The following is a 26085-nucleotide window of genomic DNA, read 5'->3' as shown; positions in this document are numbered from 1 at the left end:
CCTTCCTGTGGGTTAAAATTCCAAGATCAGGCAAGACACTTCAAGGATAAGAAGGTGGACATCTTACTGAAGATTTAAAACACACACACCCACAGAGAACTAGAGTGCCCTATCCTCCCTGGTTGGAAAGCTTCAAGATTCCCAAACTGGACAACACGGTGCGACCCCATCTCAAAATTAAAAGGGGCTGGGTTCCATCCCCAGCTGAAAGGGGGTGGTAGGGTCTCCCTCAATCCCTGAACAAAAGAAATCTGTGTCAATGTAACGCTCTGCATAGCTTTGAGTAGAGATGACTAATAAGATACATGTTTTTCCGGAGCAAACACTAAAAAAATATTTATCCTTAATGTCACAGAAATATAACCACAGAAAAATAACACCCATAATGGGGTCTCACAGTGATTTAAAACTTACACAGTTACAACTAACTTGCTTTTGATCCTACTACTATCCTTCCTGTAATTAGAAATAAAGGTAGTGGTATCAAACAACCATCTTTTCTAACCCCCCAAGTGGTGGTGTACAAAGCACACCTTTATCTGCTCCTCTTAAGACTCCTATGAGATAAAGTGTGGCAGGTATTTTTATGTCCAGTAGAAAAATCACTGAGGTGTCAAGTGGTTGAACTGATGTCCCGCATCCTGCATTTAGTCAATAGGTCCCTTCTGGACAGACTCCAGCCTTGGCTGTCACCCAGTGGGTAATAAGTGATTGCATCTCTGTTATATCACAGCCACTTGCCTTGATTTTAGCCAAGAAGAAGAAGCCAGGAGTTCTACCTGCCAAGGTAGCAAGATAGGAGAACTCAGTCTTCACCTGGGGCCAGTAAATAGATGAAGAGAGGGTGCCAGACTGCTTGTCTATCCCAGGCTTGGAACCTTTCTCGCCTGCTTCTCAGTTCCTCAGACTTCTGACACCCTTCCTGTTCTGCTTCCCATTTCTGACTGACACTTGGCTCTCAACCCTCCCACAGTGGACCATGGCCACCGGTTGTGGAAACCAGGACTCCTGCCACACCAGCCTGGGCCCAGTTAGCTTTGGCTCTGCGGACTCTCTAGCCAGACCTGGTCCTCTGCTTGGACAGCTCAGAATAGCTCACCAGGTGCCTCCACACATCTTACAACTCATCATCCTCAGCCTCCCACGGACAGAGGGCTGCATGCATGGTGTCTCTTAGGGAAAGTAGCTAAGCATGGTAAGTGCAAGTCACACCTGGCCTTTGAGTCCAGGCCACTGCTCTTTTGCTCTTTCCATCAGGAAACCATCAGGCTCATGTTTGGCATCAGGCATGGCTTCACAGTTTAGAGCCGTATTTCCAGTAGTGGGGAAGGGGTGGTAAGAACCCCTAGACTCCATTACCATTCATAAATACTATAGGAGCAGTAAACTCAAATGAATTAAAAGTTTTGACAAATAATACTCACAGAAATCATTAAGGCCCCCAAGTACATCACAAAACCAAGTACTCTTGAGATGTTTAAATAAATGTGTTCTCCTAGAATGTGTTCTCAGAAATTAAAGGTAACAGTGACTGTCTACAGAGTAAACAACAATCTCTAACTCATTTCAAGAATATTACCAAAACTCAAGCAGTTGAACCTGCCACAGATCTCCAAGCATTTTCTCCCCATTGCTGTAACGTGTGTCAGCTTGGGGCTGCGCATGTGCATTAACTCAGCAACAGCAAAGGGCTCAGATGAGATCAGTAAACGACAAGCACAACAAAGTGTGTGGGCCATGGGTCAAAGGCAGCTGGGCCATGCTTCTGTTGTAGAATCTGACCAAAACCCAGCCACGCATGTGCAGGTGTGTATGCATGCACTGCGCCTTCCTACCCAGGAAGAGCTGAGCAGCTGCCACAGAGAACATAAGGCCTGGAAAATGCAAAGCATTAATGGGCTAGCCCTTTTCAGAGAAATCTTACAGTTTCTGAACAATAAATTGAACCTATACATTAATGTCATATTTGCTAACCTTGCTTCTGGCCCCATCTCAGTGTGACTCTGGCCAGGTGAAAACCTCTGCTCTCAGGAGCTCACCAGCACTGCTCAGTGGATCTGGGTTTGCCCTCCACTCTAGGCCACACTTAGCACACCAACGGTGTGCTAGGGTATAATTTTAGTTTCTCAGTGTTCTGAGCCCTGCATGCTAAGCATGCTATTGTGTCAGCAGCTGCCTTCTGAATGCATTCAGCCAGAATTATCCTGCTGAGACCTGTATGCATGTGGGCCAGTAACCCAGAAAGGGTCACCTATTACTAAAATTGTGTAGATTGGTCAGTGGTTCTCGACCACAACTACCATGACAGTTACTGTGGAAGTTTAAAAAAAGGAAACTGTAGTACTTGAGTTCTACCCTAAATTTTTAAAATCAGACTCTTGGGTGAACAGTTATCAATATATCTTAAAGCATCCCTGCCAATTCTGTCTTTCGTGCTGTTATAATAATAGGTTCAGACCAAGTCAGTATTTACAGTGGAAGCTGTGAGAAGAATGCCATGATTTTTGAATAGCTGAGCTCAATTTTGCAAAATTTAAAAATGTTAGTAAACTGTGAAAGCTTACTGATAAACTTTAACGGAAATTATTTAGGCTCCCAGCACCATGTGATTGAAGTCACAGCCAACATTTAGACACCGAGCATGAAACCTTCCAAAGTAGGATTAGTTGGTTTTAGAACCCATTTATGACATGATAAAATATGGCATTTAGTCTTTGTCTGGTTTCTGACAAACAGCATGCAGCTTCTAAGACTCCCGGGATTTCCTGTGATGGAGGTGATAGTAGTGCCCTGTGTCCTGCGACATAAGTCTTAAAACTCTTGGGATTCCCTGGGTGAGAGGAGTTCCTGCTCTAAAGAGGTGATACTTGGTGAACCCTTCCATGGCTCCTTGTCTTCCAAGCCTCAGTCAGGGGCCCAGAACTCCCAGCCTGGTGGCTCTGCAGCTTGTGGGGAGAAAGAAGGCTCCAGGACTGGGTTAACAACAACTCTGCCTATGGAAGGCCATCTATGGGTGACAAGGTTCAGAGAGCTCTAAGATGGGGCTGGGACTCACATACCCAGAGAGTGAGCACCCTAACTCCATACTTGGAAACCTTATTTGGGACCTCACCCCCACATGCATTTCCTTCATCAGACCCTTTAGAGTACAGTGGAAGTGTCCATTGGGCAGTTTGCTGAGCTCTGTGATCCATTCTAGCGAGGTACTGAACCCAAGGACAGAGCCATAGAGACCCCGAGGGTGGCCAGCTGGTCGTAACTCTGAGCTGCTCAGCACTCACGATGAGGTCGGGGTGGGGGCAGCTCAGGAGGCCATACAGGCATCCCTGGAGGTGTAGCACCAGGACCGGAAGCAGAAAATCCTAGCTGGTGTTTAGAGAGCAAGTTGGTGTGAGCAAAACTCCTGCAAGTCTGATATCAGAAGTTGTCTGTGGCCAGGTATGGCGGTACACACCTGTAATTTCCAGCACTCCAGAGGCTGAGGCAGGAGGATGATTACAAGTTCAAGGTCAACCTAGCTAAAAGTGAGCTCAAGGTCAGCCTATACTGCACAGTTAGACTCTGTCTCAAAAAGCCAAAACAAATAAGTAGTCTGTGGATATTAGATCATAACTGAAAAAAAATCTGGTTTAGATGAAAAGTAATCAGTTAGGAGTCTCGAAAACTCAAAAGAAGGAAAGTGAGAGAAGGAAACCTCTGCTATGCAAAGAGAAACTTGTGCAGCCATGAAATGGAAACTTTTGAGCAGAGCGTGGTGTACGTACATATCTCTAACCTCAGCACTTAGGAGTTGAGGCCAGAGAAAGGTGAGTTCAAGATTAGTCCGGAGTATATACTCAGTGTCAATAAAAAAAAAAAAAGAAATTACATTTTTAACTGATTTCCTAAATGTGAATGAAATAAAAACAGATGTAGGAAAAAAAACTTGAAGGGCAAAAGTAGCTACAGCTGATTCTGGTTTATAAATTGACTTGAGTCTTGGCCTTTTCTCTCCCTCTGCCCACTGCCAAACTATTTTCCATTTATTCACAACAAATTCATCTGCATGTCCAGAAAGAAGAAAAGAATCAAACTAGCTAGCGTTGTCTATATTTTGACAAGGATGCTGTTAAAACCAATTATATAGCTGTTTTTAATTACCCAAACAGGGGGAACAAAAATGACCTACTGTTCCTCCTGACAAAAGGGAAAACTTGGTTTCACGACTAAATCTCGACTTTGTTGCTTTTTCATCAATTTTTTGTTGACTTTCCTGGCTAATTTTTCAGAATTTGATTTCTCTAAATTTACTTCTTAGCAGCTAAAACTTCCTAGCCTGACTCTCCATAAACTCATCCTGATTCCTCTGTATGGCCCAAAGCTCCCTGGCACCTTATTTCCTAGGGACTGACACATTCATTCATTTTTCCAAAGCAAATTGAGCCTTCGGGCTATAATGAGTCAAGTCAACCCCATCAGTAGGGGAAGCTCCTGGCTCTTCCCCCAAGAGCTACAACTTTAAAGGCACCAGCAATCCAGCAGGCCGCCCAGCCTCAGGGCCAGCCAGCTCTACTATGAAAGGTCCACATTTATCTAAGAAGTGATTATAATTTTTTTCTTTTTTTGGTAGGAGAAAACACAGTGTATTTAGTAAAATCCAAGGCTAAAGGTCAAAAGTCAGGGTGATTATTTTGAGACTATGGGAAAGTTACTTCCTTCAAAATTACAGAAATATTTCTGTAATTTTAACATTGCTTAGGTGCAGGTCTTAGGTAGATAGATGTAGATCTCAGACTTCTGACTTGAAGATTTTTTCAAAATACAGCTAGAGAATTAGAAGGCTCTCTTATAAAGGCTTGGTGATACCATGTACCCCAATTCCATGCCTTCATTTATGCAACTGGGGATAGAACCAAGGGGCTTGCACATGCTAAATAAAGCACTGTACCACACAGCGACATACTGGCCTTCTTTATGCTTTTTGAACAGGGTCATTCTAAGCCACCGCAGGCAGCTTCAAAACTTTCAATCCTCCTCCTTCGGCCTCCTGAGTCATTGAGATTATAGGTAAGCACCACCACACCAACTTCTCATTATTCTAATACTCTTTTAAGACAAATGTTAGTATGAATTCTATTTCACCAGCATTTAATATTTAATAGTTTACAAAGCTAGAGGTTTGGGGCCCCGGGATTTAGCTCAGCGGCACAAGTGACAGCCTGGCAAGCATGAGGTCATCAGTTCGATTCTCTGTACCAAAACAAAACGAAACAAACACAAAATTAGAAGTTTGCTTTCCTTACTCCCCACTGTGGTACACACTCAACATGCCACCCAGCTTTTCCCCTAAGATTTTTAGACTAGAAGCACAACAGTACTGTGTGTTAAGCTTCTAACAGAGCAGAGGATTATTTCAGTCATACAAAACTTTTTTAAAAGACAAGTACTGCCTGTAGTTACCTAGTATTTTTTCTGGCTGACAGAGAAGGAGTTAGGGAGAAAAAAATGAGCCAGTTCATTAAAGATAACAACTTTCCAATTCCGAATTGTAAAACCGCATTACCTAAGTCATGTTTGGTGATTTCCAATATGCAGATTTTGTTCCCACAAATAAAACATTCAACTACTGTATTCATTCAGTGAAGGGTCCTTGTGGTGGGACAGGGACCTCCCCAGGGTTCCTCAGCTGACTCCTGTTCTTTGGGATGCATCATATTCTAATTCGACTCTGGGCACAGGTCAGTTGGCTCCCTCCGCTGGACATCCTCCTTGTGATCAGCACACTAACCTGGCTCCAACATCACCTTTCCTGAGGAAATTTCTCCCACCTAAACAGTCAGCTGCATCTCCTTTTGCATCCTCCCAAGGTAGACTTGTAGTTCTGCTGTGACACCCATCATTCACAGTCTCATCTTTAGATGCCTATGGGCAGGCAGCCGATTAACCACCACCAAAGGCAAAGGCATTAAAATTCTTTTAGGACTCAGTCTAGTGAATACAGGGACATTTCCTACCTTGTCACCATTACTCTTTGAAAAATTTGGCAATTTTACACTCACAAAGTATCAAATGAATCTTTACTTTTTTGGGGGGATGATGAGGCTGAACATCAAACCCAAGGCCTTATGCATATTAGGGAAATACTCTACTCCTGAGCCACCTCCCCAGGGGGAAAATATCTTCTTGAGCCAGTGCCCAAATGCAGTCTCAGCTACCTAGAAGGCTAAGACATGAGGATCACTGGAACTCTGGAGTTCTGGGCAATACAGCAATATCAGTCTCAAACAAAAAAGAAAAGAAATGCAGAAAATGATTTATTAGCTCAATATTTTTATCACTATTTTATACTCTAAATTAGCAATTCTAATGCAAATAAATTGAGTAAATAAATTTACTGGGCAATATAAATGGAGAAAAACATGATATTCCATATAAAGTGGCATTTATAACAGTTCGATGATTGCATGAGGGGGTTTACATTTTTTAAAAAACCATTAATCATTTTCCACCTTTATACATTTTCCTTTACTGCAGTTACAGTAGATCTATATTACTAAGAAGCCATGTGATCTAATAATGTATATCATTATGATTCATATCAAGTATATTAGATAGCAAAAAGCTCATAGATTTTAACTATTGGCTGTATATGAACGATGATGAGAAAATATTTCTAGATTGGTACTTTTTATTCAATTTTGCTTCAGGTTTTTCTATCTCCCTCCAGCAGGATTATTTCAAAAAGAGAAATAACTTAAATGCAGTAGGAGAAAAAAAATAAAACACAAAACATGGCAATGTATTAGCAAAGCATAAATATGCAGCAAAACAACAAATTTCTCTCTGTCATGCCACGAACAGCCTAGCTATATGTCTCTCCCCAAACATGAGAGGTTTCATCCCTGAAATTGTTCTCATCTTGTTTTTCTCTCCTCACAGCTGAATTAATTTAGCCTCTAAGACTGGGACCCCTTACCCCTTGTGTCTCAGGAATTTAGATGAGCTTAGCCTCCTCAGCTACCAGCACAGAGAGATACTGCTCATCAAGGGCGAGGAGGAGCTGTCAAACAAGGATATTCTCTCTCTAAAAGAATTGGGAACAAATGGGGAGGACCATAAGTATTTATAATTATTATCTTGCCATGTATTTCTTTTTTTTTTTCTTGCCATGTATTTCTGCTCATTTGGTTTTAAATTTTCTAACAGAAAAAAAAAGGCGATGATAATGCTTGAAGCGGGATTTATTAAGCAGATTGAGTACGCAGAAGAAAAAAAATTCAAGGAAGACAAAGCATTTCAGCTGGAGCATAAGAAATACTAATTCCAGGATACGACATGAACAAGAGGACCACAGTGACATATACACTGTTTCTACTTCTTAAGTTTTCAAAACATCTTGTCTGCATTTAGTCTCAAACAGCAAAATTCTCTTTCCCCAGGCCAGATTTTAATAACCACCACACAGAATGACCAATATCACATTCCTCCCAGCAGAGCTTTCTTTCTGTCTGCCTTGACGACATACACCAGCTACACAGAACCAGACCAGCACAAGGCCTCATCAGGTCCAGAGATTGGGGAGACCAGAGGACAAACGGACCCAGAGGGAGGGCTTTACAAAGGTGTGCCTTCTGATAAAAACAAGCTCCTTCTTTCATAAACTGAAAGGCACGCAGAGTAAGGACGATCACAGAAGGACAGTCAGAGAGGGAGAAGGGGTGGACAGGCCTCTTTATTTCTGGAATGAATGAACTCAACTTTTCCCTGAATTATTCCAGCAGCCTCCTACCTACTCTTGATTTCTAAATGCCTCCTCTGGTATGTAAGGGGAGTTAATAAACTTCAATCTTAATCTTGTTCTGCAACTAAAGTTACAAGTAGACCCGATACATAATAGATGAAGGCCACATTACTATCCCTCCAAAGAACAGATCAGTACTTCCAAGTGAGTCTTCCATGGTACGTGATCCTAGTTCATGTTTTATGAAAAAGAGGTTTGCCTACAAGTATAAGCTTTAAAAAGAAAAGTTTTTTCAAGTTATGAAAACGAGATGTACCTAGAACACTATGTACACTAAACATGCATTCTTAAATTATTTTTTCTTAATAGCAATAAAAATTGCCAAGCAATATTGGTAGGAAGTGCTGTATTTTCTGTATTTTCAGCTTAAAAATTTTTAAAGGAACTTGCACAGCCAACATTGTTGCACACTCCATATGGGGTGGTGTCCTTTAAAGTAGAAAGCAGAACAGCAGTTTGTTCAAGCATTCAGCACCGACCCCACCACCAGCCCCTCAGCCTCTCCAGCTCAGAGTGGCTCTAGGGTGGATGGAAGGGTCCCAGCCTGCACTTACTACTCAGAGATGGGAGGAGGAGAAATTACTTTAGCAGAAAAAGAACTTCACTGATGAGGAAAGAAAAAAACATTTTTCCCTTTTACAACATTTCTTCTTTTATTAAATCTGAACTTCAGAGTGAGGAATATAGCTCAGTGGTATAAGTGCCTGCCTGGCAAGAATGAGATCCTGAGTTTGATTCCTAGTACCAAAAAACAAAACAAATTTGAACTTCACATTTGTTAAGCTCTGGAGAACCCTGAACTTCACAGAAGCATGGTGGACCCTGCAGAGTGATGCAGCTTCTGCCTGGCAGTGGAGGATGGAGGAGCAGGGCTGGAGGGACCAGACTGCCCAGCCCTTTGGCCACTGCCAGAAGGTAGGAGCCCAGCAAGCCGGGCTGAGCAGCTGCAGCTGGAGCTTACTGTCCTGCAGCAGGACCGTGTCTGACCGCACCCATGGGCTTTCACTCACACTGCTGGACACTGAGAGGCTGGAGAAAGGAAGGAAACACCACAACCAAGATACCCCACCAGCTATCACAACTGCCAGTTCCATGGTTCAGTTCATCTCGGTTAGCCAGTGGAGGCTTTCCTTGGGTAAGTTTATATGCTTGCTGAACCAGTGGGAAAATAGCTTAACAAAATGAACCCATTTCAACTTTTATAAAATATTTTTAGCAAATACTTCCTGTCACATGTTTCCATTTTTACCACACAGTGGAATTTCATTTCTATTTGCAGAATTCAATATTTCATTAATTAGCTCTCTATTCAAGGAAACCATAGCTGTTGCTAGTAACTTTTTAAAAACAAATCCATGCCTATTGCTGCAATGTTATCTTATATGGAAAAAGTGGGAAGGCTCATGCCTCTGAACTTTGCCAAGCAAGACTGGGACAGTGGGAATGTCTGTCTGTCTGTCTTAACAAAACAACTCTCAATGAGTTGCAGTAGGAACATCAGTGGTAAACATTTAAATTTGTTCACATCAGAAATAAAAAAAGAAGAAGAAGAAAAGAAAAGAAATGGAGAGACTTTTCCTTTCTGTGTCTGTATCCCTTTCCCTAAAAGACTGAATTGTCAAACTTTACAAATGTTACATTTTTCTGGCTCATTGCTGTTATCAAACAAATGTGGAGCTTTGTGTTAACCCAGAACAAACTTCCCGGAAAAGCCAGAAGCTGTGAGCAGTACAGATTTTTAATCTTGAAGCTAAAAAACAGTGGTGAGGCTTTTTCTAACTTTAAACCAAAACCAGACCCTGCCAGCTTACATTCCTCAGCATGAAGCCATCAGTGACCCCCATACTATGCTACAAAACGAAACCACTTACCTTGCTCGGTGGACATGATTCCACAGACTGGCAAACAGTGTGCTCTGGGATAGCAACAAAGAATCTGGCTTTGCTGTGTTACAGTCCACGTGATAAAATCCTAGCCCTGGACATCAAGCACTGGGGCATAAGGAGATCACCCAGGAGTGCTGCTCGGGGTGCTGTGGAGCATTCTCAGACCTTGCTGCCCCAGAGACAGCCCCCTGCACAAGACGCCACAGCTCCCCAGGGAAGGCTGTTGCTGGGTTCTTCAAGAGACAGAGCATCTGCAGATGCTCAGTAAAACCCACAGCACAGAACCCACAGCGCAGACCTTCAGACACACTAGAAAGACGGGATGGTTTATCAACTAAGGCCTGACTTAGGCAATCCTCTCGACTGCTCACATGAAAACAGTTGCTGTTCCTTTTAGCTGTGTCCCTGCACTGGATCAAAGATGTCAGAGACTCAATTCACTAGTTTAAGGTATTAAAATCTCTCCTTTGAATGTCCCCAAATGCTATTTTGCTACTTGTAGCTTTACTTTTTGGCGCAGATCATCAACTTCTGTGAATTAACAGCACAGAATGCATAAGCACTATATGTCAATTTCCCAGAGGAAAACAAGTTTCATGTTATCTGAGAACACTGTTTAACTGATAAATACTTATGGCCTGTTTCTATATATCTTCATAAGTTTAGATAATCTGATTAGTACTTAAACATTTTTTCAGGACCCTGAAAAATTAGGAAATGTCAGAATTAAAATATTTATCAAATCACAGTGAGGTGACAGGCCTCAGACCATTCATCACAAGAGGCTCCAGTGGCAGCCTCCTCTCCACTGTGCCTGTGATAGTGGTCTTGATGCGTGGTATACACCACTCACCCAGACAGCTGCGGGCACACACCTTTTTCCACATGGGGGCAGCTGGTATGAAGCAGAACCGCAGAATTTGCATTTCAAACAGCACCCTGGTTTGAGGGAACACCTGGGGAACCAGACTGTCAGAACCACTAGGCCAGCCTGCCTGGTCTCAGCAAGGCCTCAGAGCAGGCAAGTGCCCATCCACAGGAATCAGTCCATGTCACAGAAGACAAGAGCCGGGAGTTCTCATCTGCACCACACATACGGGACACTCAGAAACTTACACTTGCCTGTCAGAAAATGGGGTCATCCATCTTTTTAGTAAAAGTGATGTTAGTAAATTTGCTTCTAGCAGCTAAGGATGTGGCTCAGTGGTAGAAAACCTCCCTAGCACACACCTCTAGCACCACAACAGATAAAGCATTATTTCCATATAAGGCAGGACTAACTTTTACAACTAATAAAAAATAGAAAATTAGAATATAGAAAAATGAAATCAAGGAGCAGAAATCTGAATTCTTTTATTTCCTTTGCAAACTCTATCCATGTGTTCAAGTTTTGCCATGGCAGACAGACAGTTTAGATTTGATTCCAAGACCACTTAACCTTGGCAAATTTTAGTAATGTAAAAACCAGAATGCTTCTTGGTCACAAAAATGCCCCAACATCTGTGCTTCCTATAGCAGCATTTAAGTTATAGTCTCAAGGTTTTTTTTTTTTTTTAATTTTATTTAAAAGGGAAAAGGGAAAAAACAAAACAAAACAAAGTGATGTAAGGGTACAAGTAATACAGAACTACAAAAAAAAAAAAAAAAAAAAAAAAAAAACACACAGTAAGAAATCACCAGTTAGGGGTTGGGGATTTCGCTCAACGGCATAAGCGCCTGCCTTGCTAGCAGGCAGTCGTGAGTTCGATCCCTGGTACCGATAAAAACGAAAAAGGCAAAAAAAAAAAAAAAAAAAGAAATCACCAGTTAATGGATTACACATTATCATCTTAGAGATAGTTGCTCAAGTCACAGTATCAAAGCATACAAAGTGAACAATCAGAGAGACTGCAAACAGTTGTGTTCAATGATTCAACCAAAAACATTAATATCAAGTAAGTTTGGTTTTAATCAAATTCTCCCATTTCTGTTTTGACAGCTAACATTTACTTTGTACCAGGTGTTTGTCAAGCATGTAGCATTTCATTAAATTTTTACTGTAAGGTAACAATTTATCACCATCTTCTTAGAAGATGGTAATTCATCACCATTTTACAGAAAAGTAGGTCAACAAGGTTAAAAACCTTGGCCATTCATACTGATAAAAGAAATTAAAGAAGTTAAAATCATATTTCCACAACAAATTAAGATATAATGGTATTTTTTTTTTTTTTTTTTTTTTTTGTAGAGGAAAGCCTGAAAACCAAAACATGGCTTATACCTAGGATGATAATTAAAATTCAACCAGTTTATACCTGGGGTTAGAAGTGGGGGTCAGTAGAAAAACAAGGTACTTAGCATGCTCACGACCTTGGGTACATTCTTCAGCATCAACAAAAGACACAAACTATTGCCCACAACTGCATAATCTGCAATTTTATTCAGCATCTATCACAAAGGTAAAAGTAAATTTTAGGTGACTCAGTTCCAGGCATGGCATTTTCCAACAGTTAAAGCAAGCACTGACTATGTGGTCCAGTGATCCCAAATCCTAGGCACTGATCCTCACAAAAGCCCGAGCATGTATATTTACAAGAACTTTATTCCTAATGCCAGGTGCTGGTGTCTAACTGGTAAATGGATAAAACACAGAGACATCCACAGTGGTGCACTACTCAGCAGTAACAATGATGAACGAAGGATCTCACATGATTTAGAAGCCAACTTAAAAGCTTCCTATATATGATTCCACATGGCACTCCCCAAAAAGCTGAACTTAGAGGGATAGGGAACAGACCCGTACTTGCCAGAGGCTGGTGGTGGAAATAACAGATGACAGAAGGGTGGAAAAGAACTCTGGAAGATCACGTTGACCTAGGGGTAGCCATGGGAGCCACTATGGTGACTTCTCAAGATGCGTGTACTTTTATATTTGCTTTTATCCTCTTTTTCTCTTGTTCTGTCCAAGTTTGCTCTGCAGATCTGGTTTCTCCCATACCCACTTTTCAAATAACTTTCTTGCCATTGTTTTCAGCTTGTCTTGTCCAGTTCTTTGTTCAAGACAAGTAGAATCTGGACTACTTTTGATTGGTGAGCCATTTCTGCAGGAACTAAATACCTATAACCAAGAGAGCAGTCAACTACAATTTCACTGTGGTAGTGATTACAGGACCACATGCCTCTGTCAGTGGTCAAGATCTACCATAGAAAAGGGGAGTTTACAGTTTGTAAATTAACTCTTTTTAAAAAGGAGTACAAGCAATTGTTCTTTTAAAAAGCAGATTAGAAAAGTGACTATTTGTCTTGATAATTGCAAATGCAAACCTTAATGAGGTCTGCTACATGTCCCGCCTTCTCATTGGTTAAATGTACCTATTTTCTATAACTTTCAAAAATCTTATCAAATTCAAATCTTGATTGAATTCCTTAGTTCCAGTGAACATCTGAGCTTCACACAAAGTCTAATTGGGAACACTGAATTCATGATACCACACTAAAAAGGTCCACTTTAGGAAATATCTATGCATTTTAAAATTATTTCTTAATAGGTATCAGTCCTAGAAGAGATTTAAGACTCAAGTGCACTACTATTCACAAAATACCTTGGCCCAGCGGCAGACTGTCATCCTGCCCTTCCCTTCGTCCCAGAGGTGGTGTTCTTGCAAGAATTATACTGAATAAGGGACACACAGAGTTCTGCCAAATACATCGTTATTTGTTTCATTGTTATCAGTTAAAAAGGTTGGTTTTTTTCATTACACTGAACTTACATTAGGGGAGCTTATTATCTTTAATAGCTTAGTATTTATAATGGAAATGCTTTAATAATCAAGATTTTTCTATGCAACCCATACTTCCTGAATTAAAACTAATAAACCTACCATGTTTAAAAATAGATTAGTGACTAAACTGTCTGTCTTAGCATTTTTACTTAAAGCTAACTGGCACATCATCTGTTATATCACTGAAATTTCCATGTATTAAAGGCAAGCCTCAATTTTATAAGCTATGATTTGCTAATAAACATATTTTGATAACAAGATAAAAGGGTTACTATACCACCTGGATGGTGGTATTAATCACTTTCAGATCAAAACAGAAGTAGGAATAGTAATCAAAGACTTCTGATGTAAAACCCTCACACTGATGGTCCAGTATTCAATTTGAGAAAATCCTCATTTTTATAGAAAGAATCTAATCTAATTTGAATCATAACCCATCTTGTACTTGTCAGTATTCAAATAACAATAATATTAAGTAACAACTTGGTATTAGAACAATTTCCTCACTAGCTTAAAATAATGTATTAACAAATAACAACCAACTGATGTACAATTTCCATTTTGCATGTCTGTGAGTCCTAATGAAACAAGGCTGGAAATTCTTGAATGCATGCCAGGTAAATCCAGTTGTTTGAATATTTTTTTTTAACTAAGCTTTTTATACAGATCTTCAAAGCAAATTTTGAACCTCTATTCTTTTATTAAAAATAGGCAACAAAAACATTTTCTAGCCAAGCACAGTGACACATGCCCATAATCCCAACTACTCAGGATGTAGAGACAGGAGAATTATAAGATTGAAGCCAGTCTGGATAACTTAACAAGACAGAATCTCATTATAAAAATGTTAAAAGGGTTGGGGACATTGCTTAGTAATAACCTTTGCCTCACCTAGAATGAATAAGGCCCTGGGTTTAATGCTGACTACTGCACCCCAAACTCAAAACAAAAAAACCTTTTTTTTTTTTTTTTTTAACCTCTCTAGTTACATTTCAGTTAAAATTGCAACCACACGGTACACCTAAGCCCAGGACAGCACCCCTGGGTGGGTGAGAACACAATTCTAGGTTCAGCTGTTGCCCCTTGTAACTCACTTCCAGTACGCACTGACTGTGGGAGTCCAGGGAAGGCCACACATGTTTCTAGTGGCAGGAAGACGGGGCACAGTGGACACAGTCATGAGCTCCATAACAGCTCCATCCACAAAGGCCACACACACACAGCTGCACTGTCACAAGACAATGAAACCGAGGAATTCCACCGCCTGGTGACAGTGCCACATACTTCTCACAGCTGCGGTGACACTGGCCAGATGGACTTACATGGTCATCTGCAAGGCGATGGGGGACCAGACACTTGAGAATAAGTGATTGTTACTGGTTTGAGTATTGTTATTTTAGGGGACATGCTTCCTACTTATGTTTAAGGTTAATGTGAAAGAATATGCCCAATTAGGCAGGCGGCAGCCTCATGCCTCCTGCTGTTCTGAGTGACTGTACAGAGGCCATATCGAGGACTGACCTGTACCATGACAGGGAGCGTGCAAATGGGCCACTGTCATCACGTGACCACAGAACTGCCCAGTGCTGCCGGACCTGGATCCTATTCCTGCCATTAAGTGACGAATGACTGCGTTTTCCTCATATTGTTCAGAAGAAACCTATTATCTGTAAAGTCATCAAAATTGCCTTCCAAAATATATATATAAAATCCTGGTGGGGGAAATATGATTATACATTAAAACCCAGTATTTATGTAAAAAATATACATATAAGGCATATATTTAGAAACATATGTCTGCCCACCCATTCAACAATCCACTCATTCATTTCCTGAGTGTGTTCACTTGTAGCCCTACCTATTAAGAAAGCTGAGGCGAAAGCATCACTTTAGACCAGCTCAAGGCCCACTTGGGTAACACGGAGACAAGCCTCTAAAAACATGCAACTTTTTATATTTCTATATTTCATTCATATAGGTATACAGAGAATAAAATAGAGAATAAAAGTACACTTTTTTAGTCTAAATTAGGGCACTTATCCCGAACCCCAACTTAGAGCCTGTCTGTTATGGCATGTATCTAGATGTCCCCCTCAAATCCTCATGTGGTCATACACAGAGCTCCAGGCCTCCACTGGATCCCCCCATCTCTAGCACAAACAGTCCTTCTGTGATCTTCCACACCTGGTCTGCAGGCTGTGAGCACATCTTGTACATCATTACATATTTGTATATCCTGCATGTCTTGGTTACTGTTCTCATTGCTGAGACAAAATACCTGACACCCAAAGTTAAGGAAGGGAAGGTTTATTTAACTCTCAGTTTGTGAAAGTTTCAGTCTATAATCAGCTGGCTCCAAGGCAGGGTGGTGTGGCTAAAGGGCGGCTATTCATGTCAGCCATGATCAACAAGATTGAAAAGGGCAAAATGGGGAGAAGCAAGGAGAGAAGACTCTGTCCCTTATACTGTATGTAGACCACGTCCACCGGGGTGTAGCACTCACACCGATAATCTCAGCCTTGGACCATGAGTCGTTCACAAACTCTGGAAGCCTGTCTCCATGACTGCATGAGGCTTTGGGGGGACAGCCAACGCAAACTATAACACTGTATTAAGTTTGTACCTCTAGTAACCATTGACTGATACAGTGAGTGTCATTTCTTCTCTTTCAGCATTTCTGCCACTGCTTGTTACATTAAAATAATTAAGAGGAAAAAAGCTTCAGTAAGTTAGCCAAGAATGAAGATGTAAGATGATATCATGACCAAGGACTTCCTCCAATTGTACTAGCCCAAGGAGACATGTAGCATCCTTCATTAGAAACCATCTACCCTTGGGGCTGGGGATTTAGCTCAGCGGCATAAGCACCTGCCTTGCAAGCAGGCAGTCGTGAGTTCGATCCCTGGTACTGATAAAAAGTTAAAAAACAGAAATTAAAAAAAAAAAAGAAACCATCTACCCTGTTCACGTACAGTGGCTGGCCAAGAGGGCCAGACCAGAGAGGGCTACCACCCCCTCATGAGAAGCTCACTGTTGCTTCTCATTGCTCCCTGGAGCAGGATTCCTGATGGGCATCCTTGCAGGGATATGTACACATCAGCCTGCAGAAATACTCCATGATTTAACTGTGACATAATTTCCTTATTCCTTCCTTATTCCTCATATTTTCAGAGATCATTCTGATAAATATTTCCATATACTGAACAAGTACTTCTATAGAGATTACTAGAAATGGACTTGACAGCTAAATGGTATGTAAATGTTACATTTTGATAACTTATTTAAAAACCGTACTTCCAGAACTTGGGAGGCTGAGGCAGGAGGATTGTTGCAAGTTTCAAGCCCAGCCTGGGTTACAAAGAGAGCCCAAGGCCAGCCTGAACTGCATAGTGAGACCCTGCTTCAAAAAGACAAAAATAAAAATAAAAATAAAAACTGTACTTCCCAAGATGTGATATCAATACAGTATATGATTTTTCCTCTTCCCTTCACTAGTGTTACACTGGATTTTAAAAAACAGCCTTGCCAATTTAATATGTGAAAACAAAAATCAGTTAAATAAATTTGTAATGCATTTTATATATTACTGTTAGTATAGCCTGGACCTAAGGTGTCACTTAAAGTCTCCTGGGTGTAGAAGGTTACTGATCATGGGATGTTATCAGCAGATTCATCCACTGAAGAGCTCAGTAGCTGGGTGTGCTAGCAATGTACACATCAGCTTGCAGAATACCCCATGACTTGACTATAACATAATTTCCTTATTCCATATATATATTTCAGAGATCATTCTGATACATATTTTCATATATTTGGAAACATTTAGTGGTCACCGGGTGTGACCTAGAAGGGAGTATTCATATTCCTGGCTCCTCCTTTCTTTCTTTACTTCCTGACTGCCCAGGGGTGAGAGCCATCCTCTGTCAGGTCCTCCCATCATGCCATTTCTATCTTAAAACTTGCAACTCTGCACTGAACCCATGGGAACCTGGAGCCAAATAAACCTCTGCTCCTGAAAGGGGTAGGTGCAGAGTAACTGTGTTTTCAGTGAAAACAGATGAACACAAGGGATGCATTGGCAAGGCCAGTCTCACAAACAACGAGGAGCGAAAGTAGTCACGGAACACAGTATGACTCAGTTACAGAAAGGGACTTTGATGCCACTGGGGACACACAGTTTATGTGGTCAAATCAAAAGGTACAATAAACATAAAATGCCGCACGGTCTCGGGTGGGCAGTAGAGAAAGAAGGGCACATAAGTGCCTCCTACGTACTGGTCACGTGTTCTCCAAATAATCCTTCAAATTGCATATGTGTATTATATTGTATGCCAATTTTTTTTGTTTGAACTTCTATTTTCCTGATCCATAATTCATGTTTTTAAATATTCTTCACTCAATTTTTTAAACTCCTATGAACTCTGCTTGTATCTTTTTCTACTGATTTTTTGCTGTGTTGTAGGAGACTGGAGGATTTCAGCACATCACAGATATTTTCTCCAACTCTGGCATGCCTCCTAATAAATTCTGCTTTTATATTAATCCCAGGTAATGTATGCCACCTTAATTCTAAGCAGAAATAGAACTGTTTGATAAATCCTGGGATTTCTTTTGTGACTATCATTATTTTTACAGCAAACCCACCTGATGAAAACTGCGCTTCCTATTGGTCAATTACACTCTGTATCCCCATCACACCTGCTTCCCCCTAAGCCTACTCTACTCATGCCTTTCCTGTGCTCCTGTCTTCTCCACCCACATCTATAATACCATGCCTGTGCCACCCGCAGGCTCTAGCCCTCAGGCTGCTTGGTGCTGCCAGCAAAGCACCTCTGTGCTTATTTAATGGTCCTGAGTTTCCACAAGGGAGGCTGACAAAGCCCTGGGGATGGAGCGGTGGAGAAAGCTGCAAAGGCAAGAATGAGTGGACCTAATGCTGAGGGCACAGGCTTGAAAGTGGTACAGTTTCACGTTACGCATGTCACAGTAAAAACTACGGCAACTATAACATGTTCAACTACACATTTATGCTTCCTGATTTCAATCAGCCTCTCCTCTCTCTCCTAACTCATTCGTGCTCAGCCACTGCCAATCATGGAACCCTGCATTATTACCCTTTTGTGCTGCCCTGGGCCTCAGACCCCAGGGCTGCAGCTGCTTCACAAGCAAGAGGTTCCTAAGTATCTATTTTGGAGATCAAGCCTGCCTCCTGGCTTCATGCTCTCATTCCTAAAGTCTGGAGAACTGAAGAAAGGGATTTTGAGGATTATCTTGAAGCACAATTTCACAAGGCAGCAGAAGAAGAGAACAAAGATTTCAGGTTGTGGCTCATAGCAGTGCCCCCAAGGCCCAGCCGCTGTGGCTGCCTGTGACACTCAGGCAGAACCGAGGGCTTGCAGAAGGCTTGCAGGACCACCCTACCCTCACCTTACCTCACCTCTTGCCTCTCTACTCTGAGAACATCTGCATAAGCCATGTTTCCAAGTTTTGAAAAGGAAGTCAAGAAAAATGTTTTCTTTTCATAAATTTCCACTGGAACCAAATAATTATTTTTTCCAACTTTGAAATAACCATGCACTTCCAGAAAAGGCTCCTCTGAGGTTTTAAGAAAATAACTTGTAGGCTGTGCCCTTGCCAGGTCAGACAGAGGGTAAGGTCTGGCCAACAGGGACATGAAAGCCACAGCTTCTATTTCTCTTTTTCATCAGCTGCCTCATCCGAATTCCTTGTAATTACTGGCTCCATTTCCCCAAGAGCCCCTGGGCAACAGCAGCTACTCAGGCCTTCTGTATTGGCCCCAATATTCTTTCTCTTTTCTCTCCCCGCTTTTTTGACAAAGGGTCTTGTTATTGAACAAGGCTGTCCTTGAACTCACTATGTAACCCAGGATGGTCTTGAGCTCTCCATGATCTCTTGCCTCAGCCTCCTAGGTTCTTGGATTACAGGCAATGCCACCACACCTGGCTGACCCCAATATTCTTAGAGGTTAAAATAAGAATATAGAAGTAAAATAACTCAAATACAACTGGCAACTGCCTTATTTACTTGTCTCTAATATACAGAGAGATAATGATGTGCTTAAGTATGTGGTTTCCTTGGGCAATCTCAGATGAACAGTACAGATATAGAGTCAGTTCTAAAGAAATAAAGTATTAGTAGATCCAGAGTTTTCATGTTTTATTTTGTTCTGTTGCAGTCCTGGGTGCCAAACCTGGGGCTGCTTCACCACCAGGCAACATCTGCAGCTCTTTTTTTTAATAAGATTTTTTAAAGACTGGGTCTTGCAGAATTGCTATGACTAGCCTTTAACTAGTGATTTTCCTGATTCAGCCCTCTCACTATCTGGGATGATGGGTACAAGGCAGACCCAGGCTTTAGTGACCTGTTGGTTAACCTTTTCTACAATATGGTCTTTGTGATGAGAAAAAAGATCAAAGATAAAAAGATCACAAATTAAAATAAAATAGCACACGTCCCTCATCTATTTTTTCATTGGAGAATGAATACTAGATAAACTGTAAATGTATTTGCTTGCTGGGTTCAGAATCGCAGTCCTCCTGCCTCAACCTCGCAGAAAGCACCACCGCATCTGGCTGAAATTTTCTAATTATTTTGGAAATCTATATACTGTCAACTGTGGCAACAATGCTGAACTGGAAATAGATTTTCTGTTCCATGCTAGGACTATAAAACACCCATGTGGCCCTTATAGACAGCGCTCCCATTTACACATTGATTAGTAGCACAGTTTAGTGACATTTAGCTAAAGAATCTCACACTGGTAAACAGCTCACAGCTCATAGACTGCAGCTCATCCTGTCCTTGCCTCAAGATGACAAAGGCAAACTGATTTGCGGCTAGGATGGCAGAGCAAACAAAGACTTGGGTTTCCAGCAGTGGGGATCACAGTTATCCATGCAAACTGGAAAAGGAATTTTAAAAGTTGCACATTGAAAAGCAAGCCGTTTCAATCCCTTCTGAGATAGCTGTTTGCATTTATCTACAAGGAAGCGCAGAACCCTTACATAACACAGAGCTAGGAACTCGGGAATTTCCCTTAAAGTTCTGCTCATTACTGTCCTCAACAATTTCCATCTCCTTCGGCCCCCCAGGACCACAGGGACTTTACATGGGGCCAGGTCTCTCTCTGAGCTTCCCTCTGAACACTTACTCATCGCTGAACTTGAATATTCTCGAGGCACCCTTTATGAGTCTCACTGCACTCAAAGTTCCTGAAGGGAAGGGACCAGGCCCGCCCTGCACACATTTTGTCCAACACCCTTCGTGATCTCATTCAAGGTGCTCTCTCCAGGGGCCTCTCCAAGGTGCCCTCTCCAAGGGAAAGCAGACTAATAAAATGATGGCCAAGCCTGGCTGGGCTCTGCCCTGCTGCAGACACAGAACACTGGCGAAAGCCCCCAGAGCAGGGTTCCTCTAGATCCCCACAAAATAGCCTTTTTTTTTTTCCAGTACCAGGGATGGAACTCACAGCTGCCTGCTTGCAAGGCAGGCGCTTATGCCGCTGAGCTAAATCCCCAGCCCCCAAAATAGCCTTTTAAGCACAAACCCAGGCACATATCCCTGGTTGGTGTGCAGGCAGAAATGTGTGCCCGAGCTAATTACTACATGCTTGCACTCATGCACTGCTGTAGGACAAAACGAACAATAAGGTGAGGTAAAGGGAAAATGTTAGTTTTTCAGAAAACATGCTTGATTCTGCTCCTCTGCATTTTGAAGTCTTGGTCAACATCTCACGATCCAGCAACCTGAAGAGTGGGCTGCACAGCTTAGCTCCTTTCCTCAGCCTTGGCTACCATCCCCATGCAGGGGACCCGCTGTCCCAAGCAGCAGAGGGATCATGGGCTGTAGTTAACGAAGCCATTGATGGTTTCTACCATCTACCAGGTTTCCCACCACATTCTTCCAGTACATTTCCATCTGCCTTGATATTTTAGAAAGCATTATTACATTTTTAAAAATTTTTGAAACACTTGGTCTAAAACCTACTAAAAGTATTTGAAAGTTTTTCAAACAAAGTTTAATAGACTCTTATGTAAGTCTGAATGTATTCGGAGATCATTTTTTATAAAAGATACACTTGAATCTGTTTAGCGACCAAATTCCACAATAATGGAAACATCTCTGCTGTCTGCAGTTGTGTTTCCACTGCTCTGGATTGCGGGCACTTTCTCACTCCTGTGTCACCTCCACTGCAAAGGGACAGACTCTGTGTATTTTTTCAAATGTCTCAGCAAGGTAGTAAGCTGCCAAACACCTGCTGACAGGCACCAGCCCTCACGTGAAAGGTCAGCCAATGAAGGACATTTGTCTCTTTGCAAAGGGAAAAGATGGGATGTCCTTACTCTGATGACTCATTTCAGCACTGATGAGAATACTAAGGTGGTTTTTAACTCTGCAGGCAAAACATTCCCAGTTCTGGGCCCTGCTTCCTGCATTCCAAGGACTCATCTTTTGTATCTTACAGAGTACAAACTCTACAGGCTGTTACTTGATGGGAATGTATAGTATTTGTTTCTGCAGTTTTTTAAAAGTGATCTTGGGCATCTCATCTAATTCTTAATCTCTCATTTATTCCTAAAACTTAGATGTCAGAAAGCCAACATTATAAATACATCAAGATACAAACATCATGTTAAAATTGTGATATAGTATAAAGTGGGCAGTGTAAATGCTATATATATATATACATATATATATATATATATATATATATACACACACATATATATATATATATATACATACATAAACTAATTTTTAGCATCATTTTAAGTTGAATTCACCCAAAAATTTATCATATTCTTTAGGGCCAGTCTGCATGCTGTACTACCTAATTGCACAGTTTGACTCTATTAATTAGGACAATAGAAAATTAAGAGAATTTCCTTAGCCGAAGGATGCCATTAGAGTCTAATCAAAAAGAACCAGACAGGGCTAAGTATGTAGCTCAGAGGTAAAGCACTTGCCTGGTACATGTGAGACTCTGGGTTTAATCCCCTGAACCGAAAAATAAAAATAATAGAAAGCTGGACGCAGTGCTTGTAATCCCAGCATTCTGGGAGGCTGAGGCTGGAGGATTCAAGGTGGAGTCCAGCTAGTTTGGGCAACTTAACAAGACCCTGTCTCAAATTAAAAAATAAATCTGGGAATGTGGCTCAGTGTGAAGGCCCTGGGATCAATCCCAAGTATTGGAGAGAAAAAAAGTATAACAGAATAACTTGGTAAGGGAATATCTGAAAAAGGAAGTTAGTCTCGCAGGGAAAGGTTATCATAGAGAGAAAAAAGGATAAAACAGAGTCTCACTAAGCTTCATTAAATAAATTCATAAGAAATCTTACTGAAGGCAGCTTTTGTTTCTGAAGTTAGACTTGAGCCATTAGAAAGACAAAAATCAGAGGTCAGAACTTAGCAGGATGTAGCCAGGAACATGAAAGACCAGGGTGAAGGATCAGGGGAGAACATGGCGGACAGATAGCAGCAGCTACAGAGGCTCTCTGAAAGACCCAGCGTAGAATTCAGGAATGGTGAGGAGTAAGGAATCATAAGCAAGTGGAGATATGCCCTGCTGACACAAGAACAAACTGGGCTGAGAGAAACCAACTGGGAATGCAATCCTGGTGCTATAACAGGAACAGAAAAGCCTCAGTGTGGAAGCTGGAGCCCGTGCCATTGGAAGCCGCGATTTGGGTTTCCCGCCGCCGCCGCTGCATCTATATCAGCTGGGCAGGGAGAGAGACGCACCAAAGCTCTAAGAATGGGAATCGGTGAACAGAGTTGAAAGCAAGATGGGCGGGGAGCCGTGCATCGACCTGCAGTGAGAGAGAAACTGGGACTCTTCCACGGTCTAGGAGACTCCAACAGAGGACATTCTGGGACTGGGCAGACTTGCGGGAACAGGGCACTGCAGTGACTTCAGTCACGTATCCCCCTCTCAAGCGGGACTGGTGAGCAGTGCCTAGCCTATGTGACGCTGCTGGCTGAGACCCAGTAGGCTAACAGAACCCAGGTCCCAGCGCCTGAAGGTAGATTGACCTGGAGGAGTGGACCCCGCATAGGCTGCCTGGTCTGCAACTTCCTGGTGCGCTGCAGTGGGCGGGAACACCCAGCCTGCGCAATTCAATCAGACTGTGGCCGAAAGGGAAGGAAGCTGGGCCTCCTATATACGCTTGCATATATAAGGAACAAAGAATATGGTAAGAGGCAGCAACAAGAAAGGGTCCTCGGCCCCCAATCCTGAAAAAGAGGCAATAGCAGACACAGCACCAATAGATATAAAGCACTATCTCCAGAGCCTCATAGACGAGTTCAGGAATGAAGTTATCAATGACCTGAAGCTAGACATAAGCAGAATAGTTAGAGAAATGCTAAGCACCACCCAAGAAAAAACAGATGGTGGAATGGGAAGAACAGAAAAAGGGGAGAATTGTTTGATGGAGAAAATAGAGAAAGCATAGAATACGTGAAGCAGGTTCAAAGACATTACCAGGAAACTAAAAACTCTATCAAAAACTGGCATAACAGCTTGAAAGAAACTAAGGACAGATTATCTGAACTGGAGGGCAGATTTGTAATATGGGAGAATGAAATGAAAAAAAAAATAACAAAGAAACAAACAGCAATAATACAAAGACTAGAAAAAAGTAGGGACACAAACAAATGAACTACAAAAGCTACTCACAGAAATAATCCAGGAGAATTTTCCTAATTTAGCAAAAGCTAAAGATACTCAGTTGTATGAAGCATACAGGACCCCAGCCACCTACAACCCAAACAGAGCAACACCCAGGCATATAATAATTAAAATTCCAGAAATCCAATACAAGAACAGAATATTAAAGGCTGTCAGAGACAAGAAACAGATCACTTACAAGGGAACACCCATCAGAATTACAGCAGATTTCTCGGCACAAACCATCAAATCACGAAGAGCATGGGGGGAAATAATTCAAGCTTTGAAAGATAATAATCTCCAGCCAAGATTGAGATATCCTGCACAACTATCCCTGGAAATTGATGGAAAAACAAGGTGCTTCCAGGATAAAGAGAAACTAGGGGAATATGCAACCACCAATTCAACTCTACAGAGAATACTGCAGGATATTCTAAAAAAGAAAAATATGAAGAATCCAGAAATAGTGGAAGAGAGGTAACAATGAATGGAGCAGAAAACAAAATGAAGAAGACAAACTGACAACTAATGACAGAAAAGGAGCTCAACAGAAACGAGGCAGAGAAGATTGGATGACAGGAATAGCTATTTTGGAGAAAATGACGTCTTAAGAGGCAATACTGATTTAGTATCATCTTGTTTTGAAGTCTCATCAAGCTTTTGTTCTTCTGTCTCCATTGGTCTAAACAGATTGTATCTTATTGGATTTTATTATGTATGACAGTATAAGCAAAAACTTTTATAGACAAGGAGATTATACAGAAACCATTGTTCATTTTCTGTTAGTTGATTCTAAATATCCTGTAATGCTGTCATTCTCTTAAATGGTTTTCATTGTTTTGATATATTTGATGCTACAGTAAATGAAGTTATACTCAAAGATTTCAAGGAAAGAGACAATATAGTAACTACTTTTATGTCGGGATTATCTTGTGGTGAAACACTATTTTGCTTAAATGGTTATGTTTTGATCTGTGCTGTTTTGCTGTTATGCCGTCTTTTATCTCAATCTCCATTTTTTATTTACTTTTTTATTTTTATCCTTTTAATTAAGGGAAAAATAAATATAAAATAGCAGGATATATTATAGTAACCCACTTTGACTTTCCATTATCTTGATTTAAAGCCCTGTATTGCTCTCACCATCTTGTTTTGACTGATGTCCCTCTATTCTGTTTTGCTTGATAGTACCAGGTTCGAAAGTTTAGGCAACAGCTGTGAAGATAGTGGGATTCATTATGATGCCCATTCTGGTTGATTATTATCTACTTTTGAAGACCTATAATGTCTCCAATGTTTTGGTTTTGTTCTTTACTGTTTTGTTCAATTTTATTATAACTGATGATACAGGCAATTCTATTAGAGATAGTGGGAGGCATTATGGTAACCATTGTTGATCACCTTGTATTATGCTTTTACATTATCTATTATGTCCACTCTTTTGATTTGACTGACTCTGTTCTGTTATGCCACATTTGGTTCTATTCTCTTCCAAAAAAGTAATAAGAACTGTGGGAGCAACAAAACCCAAAATGTGTAATTGTCATTGTACAAAAGAGAGGAAAAGAAAGTGCTCTAAACGATATAACTGCATGTATATTTAAATGTATAAGATAGATAATGATATTACTGAGTTTTGTTGGATCATTGAACAGAACTGTTTGCAGTCTCACTGTTGGAATGTCCACTTTATAAGCTTTAATTTTGTGACTTGAACAGTTATTTCTAAGATGACAATATGTAATCCATTAACTAGTGATTTCCTGTTTATTTTTTTCTGTAAATCTGTATAACTTGTACCCTTTCTCTGCTTTTTTTCTTTTTCTCCTTAAATAAAATTTAAAAAAAAAAAGAAAAGAAAGACCAGGGTAACCAAGCTTCCCACTAGATACAACACAGAGGAGACAAGGGGTATCACATGAAACCCTTTCTCTGTATATAAGAGACATACACCTATGCATTTATACA

General features: G+C 41.1%; 1 protein-coding gene across 4 annotated transcripts in view; it reads right to left on the bottom strand.

Annotated features, from left to right (window-relative positions):
• Positions 1 to 26085, bottom strand: part of Fgd4 (FYVE, RhoGEF and PH domain containing 4) — a 209940-nt gene that overhangs the window by 82210 nt on the left and 101645 nt on the right. Inside the window, exon 1 of one of the 4 annotated variants that reach the window (XM_013149315.3) lies at positions 9652 to 11257. The exons of the other annotated variants lie outside the window; for them this stretch is intronic. Coding sequence (XP_013004769.1) covers positions 9652 to 9667 — 16 coding nt within the window. The 5' untranslated portion in view covers positions 9668 to 11257. Of the gene's footprint in view, positions 1 to 9651; positions 11258 to 26085 lie in introns of those variants that run through there. 4 annotated transcript variants of the gene reach the window in all.

Source organism: Cavia porcellus, unplaced genomic scaffold (assembly GCF_034190915.1).
Source record: "Cavia porcellus strain 051 isolate PalLab524CR breed Dunkin Hartley unplaced genomic scaffold, mCavPor4.1 scaffold_8, whole genome shotgun sequence".
NCBI classification, from domain to species: domain Eukaryota; kingdom Metazoa; phylum Chordata; class Mammalia; order Rodentia; family Caviidae; genus Cavia; species Cavia porcellus.
The sequence above is the reverse complement of the archived record's forward strand: the minus strand, read 5'-3'. Positions and strand labels throughout refer to the sequence as shown.